The following is a 9659-nucleotide window of genomic DNA, read 5'->3' as shown; positions in this document are numbered from 1 at the left end:
AATAGGCATCAATTGGAGCTCTAAAGACGACACCATTTTCTGTCTAAAAGTCTTTTGAGCTACAATATTGCAGCTAACGTGGCATATGCCACGTGCCACTAACAGATTCATCATTCCGCAAATCTTTTAGCGTGATTGATACATTTTCTAAAATGAATTAATATCTTATTTTTTTGTGTTCTAATCGCCCTATTTAGCAATTACGCTTATCATGTATATGTTAGGACATAATGAACTTAAGATGCTAAACATAGTACTTACAGGAGTCGCCTTCCCTACACAACTTGAAAAAAAAATTGTCGGCGGGTAATATTTGAAAGCGTTTGAACCACGGATCAACTTGTTAACAAAATATTTTTATGAAAGACAACTCGTGAAGATTTGAGTTTAAAGGAAGGACTGTAACAAGAAATTGCTCAAGTACAGTTAATTATAACAGTCAATCAGTAGGTACAATGTACTGTATATTATTTGAAAAGACATTTTGACTACATACATGACATGGTCTTCATCATAATTGTACATTACATTATAATCTCCGTACATTATGAAAGATGACAAAGTATTAAATTGTAATTTTCCGTCGTAAAGGCGAAAAGATGAAAAAGAATATTTGAAATTTGTAATTTTTCGGAGAGAAAAGGCGAAAAGACGAAAAAGGCGAAAAGACGAAATTTAAGGCGCTAATTAGCGTGCTTCAATTTTCTTTCGTCTTTTCGGGGCGAAAAGACGAGATTTTTGAAGGCGAAAAGACGAAAATTAAAAGCGCTAATTAAGTGCTTCACTTTCGTCTTTTCGTGTTTGACTTTTCGAAACTTTTCGTCGCCACCGTACGACTCTCTGAAAGACGAATATTTTAAATTTGTTTTTACGTCTTTTTTGGCGAAAAGATATAACATGAAGAAAAATCCGAGAATGCGCAAAAACCGACGTAATCATGACGTCACAATAGAGACATCGACGTTGCGTATTGATTTAGAAAAAATAATCCATTGGAAAATCAAAAGAATCTTACATGTACGTTTAAACGTATTTTATTTTATCAAATAGTCTGAAAAATTTATTATAGGCATTGATGTCATTATTTTCTAACTCCATTTGGTTTTGAAATAAATTTTGTGTGCAAACTTTTATGAGAATCCGCTACGCGCAGTTTGCAAAAATTTCTTTCATGCCCAGATGAAGTTAAAAAAATAGTGACATCAATCGATTTTTTTTTCATACCACTAAAATTACTTTTCTTTGTTTTTATACTAAATCTGGCTTTCTGATTGGCCAAAACCTTTTTTTTTTTTTTGCATACATCATGTACAACTATGAAACAAAATCCGAGAACGCTGCGAACCCCCAACGTTATCGTGACGTCACAATAGAGATATTGACATTGCGTATTGTTTTGGAAAAAGAATCCCTTGAAAAATCACCAGAATGGTACATTTAAACATACATGTATTTTTATCGAATAGGCCTAGATTATTAAATTAATTACAAGCATTGATGTCAATTACATTGGTTATGAAAAAAATGCAATTTTTGGGAGAACGCTCACACTGTACGCTTATTCAAAACACATCGATGCTGTTTGCAAAAAAAAAGAAAGAAAAAAGTTCCGCCTTCTAAAGATTCAGAATTCTAATCCAGGACCACAGGCCCGGGGACTGCCACCAGACCGAAGTTCTTGATAAGATTTCTCAGAGTATATCCCCTGGTTTAAAACTTGGGGTCAGGTCAAATCTGGGACTGCTAGTCTCTTTGTGATTTTCCTACGGATAAAGATATCATACCTACAAATTGTAGATAGAATTAAATAGATATATTTCCCGGTGTTCTTTTTCCGAAGAGCTTTAAAATGCATAAAATGGCTCAACTATCCCCACTCTCCTCTATCTACTTCCGACTATATTCGACCAAATCAAGAAAAGTTGATTACTTATCAGGAAAGATGTCGTATTTTGTTCGTCAACACGAAGTGGAAAATTTACCTATTCTCATCAGAAATCACGAAAATTGTCACTAGAGTTTTTCAACAATGGTGGTTGTCTCAGAACTGATAAAATATTAGTATAAATAGTATACGGTGATCATGAATTAAACTCGTTACAACCAACTTACATGTAAATTGAACCCTACATTCTTTATCTAGAATCAGACGTGTCGCAGAGACAAAATTACCAAGTCAAAGTTTAATGATGTTTTGACTATTCTCGAGTCTGGTAGCCAGATCCATCCATAGCTTTCAGGGAAGAAGTCGTGTATACCATTTGGGCCGTTTGTTGGCCCCTGTTTCTGGTGATGTTTTGTGAAATTATCCATACGAGTTGCGTAACTTAACATAGTATTAAAATGCACCAACTCCTTCTGTGTGTGTACAGTGTACCTTGTATTACGTATGAGACATTCCGGCTAATTATTAATTAAAGGCCCACTACCTTTCCGAAATTCCCTTTATCTAAAAATGGGAATGTAAAACAAGATTGTCAATCAATTTTGTAGAGTGGCAAAAGTAATAAGCCCAGCACTTATGTATTGCATTTAACATCACCTTCTGAACAATTTAATGAAGATATATATATTCAAATGTTTATTTTCATAACGCAGGTCGTTTTATGTTCCCCGTCGTCGTTCTAATTACTGCGTGTTAGACTTTCACTGTGCCAAACGAAAAAAAAACCAGTGAAATGAATCTTCACTGTTAACATGATATTACGCAGGAAATCTGATATTTGTTCGGTATTGTAACCTCATCTTAGACATCAATATATATTTTCTTATATCATTATTGTTTCTAAGAGATTTTTATTTTATTTCGGAAAGGCCTAAATAATGTCCAGATGACGTCACATCTAAAAAGACTCTTATCACCAATGGAAAATATGTTTTGAGTTTTGGAAAGAGACTTTAATGTAGACAAGACAGTTGTAACATATGTAGTCGTGTGCCTAAACTTCGGGATCTAATAATAAGTTACATATTATATAATTATGGGCCCACCAGAGTGCCCTAAGACCATAGGGGTCTTGTTCTAATAAATTTTAACGTCAATTAAAGCCGACCACCTCGTCAATAGTAATTAATTTTGTATGTTCAGCTCACAGGGACTTGCAACGTAGGCTGTGAGAAAGTCTGTTGTGTATACATGTGTACTAGGCCTATATACTATATAAAAGGTCATTTTATATAGTATATAGGCCTAGTACACATGTATACACAACAGACTTTCTCACAACCTACGTTACAAGTCCCTGTGGTTCAGCTATTTAAGATGTTGCATATATCAGCCTACACCTGTTGAAGGAATAAATACAAAATCTTTTCTCATTAACGATTCTCTGTGGGATCCTATTTCCAATGTGATATGGAACAAACTTATACTGGCAGGAGACAGTCGTTTGTCTGAATACAAACACAGACAATAAAGCTGTTAATCTATATAAAACAGTTTAATCAAGTGTTACAGTTAATTCTAAGTAATAAACATCAATTTAAGCCGACCACCTCAATACACAGTCATTATGTATGCTCAACTGCGTTCTCGAGTCCTCTAGACGCTGTATTGCATATCGGCCTACCATAGTGCAAGTTACAAGAATAAATGAAAAATGGTTTCCTATTAATGGTTCTACTTCATTTGTCATTTTCGGTCACGTTCTCACGTCAAATTCCCAGATTTCTGACGCTTATGTAGAATCCTATTTCTGGTGATGTGACCAGGCATCCTTTTCCGGTAACGCGACCAAGCATCCTATTTTCGGTGACACGCCCAGGCATCCTATTTTCGGTGACGTGCCCAAGCATCCTATTTTCGGTGACGTGCCCAAGCATCCTATTTTCGGTGACGTGCCCAGGCATCCTATTTTCGGTGACGTGCCCAGCCCTTGACGATCTCCTGCTCTTCACAACACGTGGACGTGAATTCACTACAGGACATTGCACTGTCAAAATAATCCCTCAAAGCCAAAAAACCCTCGATACCGACACCTTCATAGTGCCCACCCGCCACCACCAGATGGCGCAACCTTGGCATAAATACACAATCTAGCTCACTCACGTGCTTGCCGGCAATGTAACTACCCTTTCTGTCAGGAGAGGCTTGCTCCAGGTAGTCGTTTATTGTTTTAAGCTGATCAATGAGTTCAGCCTTACATTGTTCAGAATCGTGATTTTCATCCTTGTTTTTCAACAGCTTGGCGAGTTTAGGAAGAACAGCACCAAAGAAAGCTCTGTCTGGTCCACTGTAACCAGAGAGTGGATCGTTGCCAGGAAACTGTTCCCGTAGATATTTTGCGATCTCCGTGGAATCTGTAAGTGTCTGCTTTTTGTGGTTGTCTACCAGAACCGGCACGGTGCCCTTGTCGTTGAGCTTGGTGAACGATTCGGGTTTATTCCCAGTGTCGATGTAATGTACATTGAACTTGCCGTCCCCGATGCCTAAAGCTTTGGCATACATCAGCACATACTGGCAAAACGGACAGTCTCCAAGACCAGTCCCATCACTTGACGCTTTCACGTACAGATCAAAGCGGGAACCGCTAAGTAAGTGTCCCTCCGTCATATCGCCACGAACTAGTAACCTTGGCAGAAAAAGAATAAAGTATATTGTACATTAAAGATGCTCCACCGCCGAGAGAGCATAATGATATTAGTCATTCGAGAATAATTTGTGTTTAATTGTGTATATATATGTCTAATTAACACAAAACATAATATAAAATAATTTATTTCGCCTTTGGTGCATGCGCAATCAGTACTTCATTTCATATAGAATATAGTGCCACGTAATTTTTTACGGGATGCAATTAATTATTTTTCATATTTTTAACTTGAAGAAATTAGAGGCTCAAACTTTTCAATTGTGGTAATGGTGTAAAGTAAGTAACTTTTGTAACAGAAGAAAAATACTAAATTGTCTGCTCCTGTTTTTGATAGTGAAAAAATACCATTTGTCAGCGGTGGAACATCTTTAATGATTGATTTTTAAATTTAATTTAACTTAACGCATTTATTCTAGTGTATTTATGCCATGAACTATCTTACTTTGTATCCGATTGTTTTAAGGAAAAAGTTTTGTTTTTATTTGCATATGTGATATAATTACATTATAAATCGTACATCCATTTATACGACTAAAATAAGGACATTCATAAGAACCACAGGGACCTGGTACGAGATTTAACCAACAATTAATATATATATTAAGACTCTTTCATATGTGGATATGAAGTATAGGGATATTCTTCCCGAGGGTCACAAAATGTTGTAAAACCCAAGGCTTGTCAGGTAAAATATCCCTATCCTTCATATCCATGTATGAAAGAGTATTTTTCTCTCATACCTCGACGTTTTATTGCAATTTTATTACTGTGATTTTCCGCCATTTTGAAATCAATTCGAAAGAAAACGGGACTGCAAGGCAATTCTCCATATATGAAAATTGAGTGATAATTTCAACTCAATTCCTATTGTGTCTATCTTTTAAAGTAAATCCAGCTTAGTTTCTGAAAAATGTTGTTAAAAGTTTACCCAAAAAATAGTATTTTTAACGCTGTGACGTCATGAGGCTTTATTGCATGGATAGCCATTGCAATACAGCCTCAGGCGACATACACGAGTAGGTATGAGAGAAATACATGTACACGACATACACGAGTAGGTATGAGAGAAATACATGTATGTTTTAGTTGATAAAACTTTAGCGACATTAACTATCGTTAGGTATTCCACCTCAAGGAAGTTTTCACTAGCGACAATGAATATTCAACATTTTGTGTTTTTTAATGTAAAACTGGGCTGATCATTTTTCTTTAAGAAATTCACAAATGAATCAGGAATATTTATGAGAAATATGCTAATGAATTAAAAACAGTTTGAGTCTATAGTGCGCGCATTAGTAACACGGTCTTGCGTAACATTAATCATATCTAATGTCAAACATGAAAGATGCGTGGTTGTGCAGACTGTGGAGTTGTAAAGTTTGCTGACAGATCCGGGTTCAAAATAACAAAAATACAATTTGTCACCGATCTCTTATCCAGAAATCAATTACATACTACGTTGTAAACTCTGGGACGTGCAGTCATAATGCTAAACTTGCTCCCCTATCGGTCGATTCATAAATTGATTTTGATGAAAATTGATTAAGAACACTTGCTGTAATAAAACCTACGTAAGATAACACTGACGAAAAAACAGAGAAGATTGTGACCATGACTTAATAAGACAAAAATAGTAACAGTGACCTTTGACTCGGTGACTATAGAACCTGTCCAAGACGTTTTGATTCTGTATATCAACGTAAAGTAAATGTAGGTGGAAATCAATGAAGAAATAAAGCTGTGAGAGCGTTGGCATTGCTTTCTTTTATGAAATACTGTAATTCTTGACCTTGATCCGATCTTAAGCTTGTACCACAGGCGTTTGGCTCTAAAGATATTTTCTCTCTATATATATGTAATACATTTAAGCAATAAACTGTTACCAGATTGGACAATCACATACAGTGGATATGAACCCCATCTGGAAGGAAGATAAATAGAATGGCGCCCGTTAGGGCGCCATGAATACATGTATTTACCTTTCTGATGAATGGGATGCATATATATCAACTGTATGTCCAATCTGGTAACAGTTTATTGTTTATATTTCCATTACGATCATTCAAATTCAAAACTATACACGTATATCTTTTGAATTTCAATTCAGGTGATAACCCTACAACTCAAACGTCTCCGATATCTTTGAATCTCTTTCCATGTGATGAGTATATTATATAATAGTGATATTCAATAAAAACATTGAGCCAAAATAAGCGCTGTAAAATATTCTATACATAAATGTTTTCATTGAAAGGGTAAGGGTGGCTCTAAACCCGACTTTGACCCAATCACTAAAACTCGAACCTATCAAAATATTTTGATTCTTTATTATCAGTGGATTCTAAGATTCATATTAAAACGAAATTGTTTTTTTGTTTATTTTTTTATCTAAATACTTCTACAGAGAAGTTTTACTTAACCCGATTACTCTGAAACTTGAACTTATCAAGATATTTGATTATGTATACATACACATTTACAACTTTTATTTTTTCTTCAAACAATAACAGTGACTTTGACCTTGACCCAATAATCTTAAAACACGAACTTATCAAATATATATTTGATTCTAATCGAAATCGTGCACGACTCACTGCACGTAAGAGAGCTTAGATATTTTGGTTCTTTCTTTTATCTCCTAAATAGTTAAAGGGACAATGCAATGAGACTAATTATGTTACATAGCCACAAAGCAAAACATGACATAAATGTATTGTTCTATATTTCTTATGAAACATATAACAAGAAATATTGACAAATACAAATGTACCACGACATTGTTCAGTATTAAGATTGATACCGTTGACATTCCAAATCGTTGATCAATACGATTAAGCAGGTAAAACATGTATGCTGTACCCATACTGCAGCGAAAGTCACGTACATTAATAAAATACATTACATATAGCCACTGTGGAGTTGGTGAAATTACATTAAGACGAGATTATGCAGCTAATAACGTTAACACACTACTGTAAGAGTGATTTGAGTAGTTCTAGACAAAACTTTCTTTACTACACTAGCAAGGGCTAGGGTTCGACATACAAGACGTCCGCCCACAATGTGTAATCATTTCACATACATTTCACTACAGTGGGCTTTTCTGGCACATCACAGTAAAACCAAATAATGTAATTTCCATTAGAACTGGTTTGTTATATATAATAAATATATGCAAATTTTTATGTTCTCTTAAACTGAATTGTCCATTTACATGAAAAGACTTTGCAATTGACCCGACCACTCTGAAGATAGTTGTGAATATATTTACAAAATGTTTTTATGGATATATCTATAAGTGTAAATGTATATATGTTATGGTGCTATATATGTTCTGGTATGCTAAGTATTTGTGTGTTATGCAATGCCACTGCCATGACGCTTATGCATATATATGTACACATATGTTTTGCATTATGTATACATGCACATCATGCAGTAGTGTATATATCATATGCATGTATAGGTACATATGTGCATATGTAGATGTGTATGCTTGTGTACACATGTGTTGTTAGAGTATGTTTGTATGCATGTACCTATGCATGCATGCACGTATGTATGTAAGTTTGCATGCATGTGTGTGTATTGTGTCATGTTAGTACACATACATGCTTATTACTTGCAGGGTAGGTCCTAACACCATGGCATGCTATGTAATGTTTTATATATGATGTATCATAACGTACAACTTGATTTTTTAAGTTTTGTGAGTGAGTGCGTATGCAAGTGTTTGTGTGTTGGTGTCCATTTATATATACTGTGTAAACTGTTTGAAAATTAAAAAAATTTAAAAAAATCCAAGATGGCAAAACGTGCGTGAATCGTGCTACATGTTCATAGATTAGAGAGGGATTTTGTTGCATCCTGTTAGAAACATACCCTTCAATTTACGATCAGATACATTAATTGTAGCACGATTTAAATGCGTTTTTCATCATCTTCATCTTTTATTATCTAGTATTAAACTGCAGTTGCCCTAAATCTGTCATCTTAGCTTCATTAATGTAGGCCTGTTTGCGTATTCGAAACTTTGCTGTTGATATTGTGTAACGTTCAAGCGTTTAGGAGATCTACACGTATCAAGACTACTTTTAAACACGTTTATTATAGACAGTGGACGACTGATAATGTAACAATGGTGGTTATATATGTGTTTTGATTACTTATCTATCAGACTTACCTGGATCAGGAAGACAGAGCACCTCACGTGTATTGGGTAGACGGTATCGACCTGAAAGTGACAGGATCTTAGTCACACAGAAGCTTGTTTAGATTATCTTTCATATAGACAGAATCAATAGGCCTAACGGATCATTGAATTTAAACCATCGCATACTTATACATATATGCCACTGTGCGTTATCATGTGGTTAAACCCAAAATTTTATTTGTTATTTTAAAGTCACTCCAGACTACTTGTAGTTATTTTGAAAGTCACTCCAGACTACTTGTATAATATTTATGTACGTCACTGATTCCATGATAGGATATAGAAATTATATTAATTTCATGTGGAAATACAATGTAAGTTATATACGTACAAAACGAAAAAATAAGCTTCAAAGTGTTAAAGTACCGTATCATGTGACAATATAAACTCGTTTCGTTTGTATGATAAGAGTTGACATTTCAGAGACGTACGTCCTCAGTAACTAACAGTACTTTGACCCGATGTTATGGGTAAATGTGTAGGCCTAATAAGGCCTAAGAACAAAGTTTCTTCTAATTTCTTTCGAACCGATGCGGAAAGTAAGACAGTTCTATCAATTTTAGAAATGTATGACTTTAACTTTGTTTGCATGTTGTGACAAGCAAGCTAACAATTACTGTACATGTATGCATGCAGTTTTATTTGATAAATAGATATGGTGTACGGTCGCTTTCATTCGAGTTCGTATCTGACATTTACATGTACTCTAAACCAGCTGATGTAAATAAACAACAATTTCATCTATTAAAACATCAGAAATGATATATGACTATAACGTGCATTACAGATATAATCTTTTTCAAAATCATTTGGATTTTTGTGAAATCTCTTCCAGTATGCTTTAAAATTAAATG

General features: G+C 34.8%; 1 protein-coding gene across 1 annotated transcript; it reads right to left on the bottom strand.

Moving 5' to 3' along the window:
- Nucleotides 1-3850: 3850 nt before the first annotated feature.
- Nucleotides 3851-4552, bottom strand: LOC138305001 (uncharacterized). Its single transcript, XM_069245417.1, has one exon. It carries the CDS (start codon nucleotides 4550-4552, stop codon nucleotides 3851-3853), a length of 702 nt encoding a protein of 233 aa, XP_069101518.1.
- Between the last annotated feature and the right edge of the window lie 5107 nt (nucleotides 4553-9659).

The sequence above is a fragment of the Argopecten irradians genome, chromosome 12 (assembly GCF_041381155.1).
Source record: "Argopecten irradians isolate NY chromosome 12, Ai_NY, whole genome shotgun sequence".
In the NCBI taxonomy this organism is placed as follows: Eukaryota; Metazoa; Mollusca; class Bivalvia; order Pectinida; family Pectinidae; genus Argopecten; species Argopecten irradians.
Note: the sequence above shows the minus strand (reverse complement) of the source record. Positions and strands in the feature narration are given on the sequence as shown.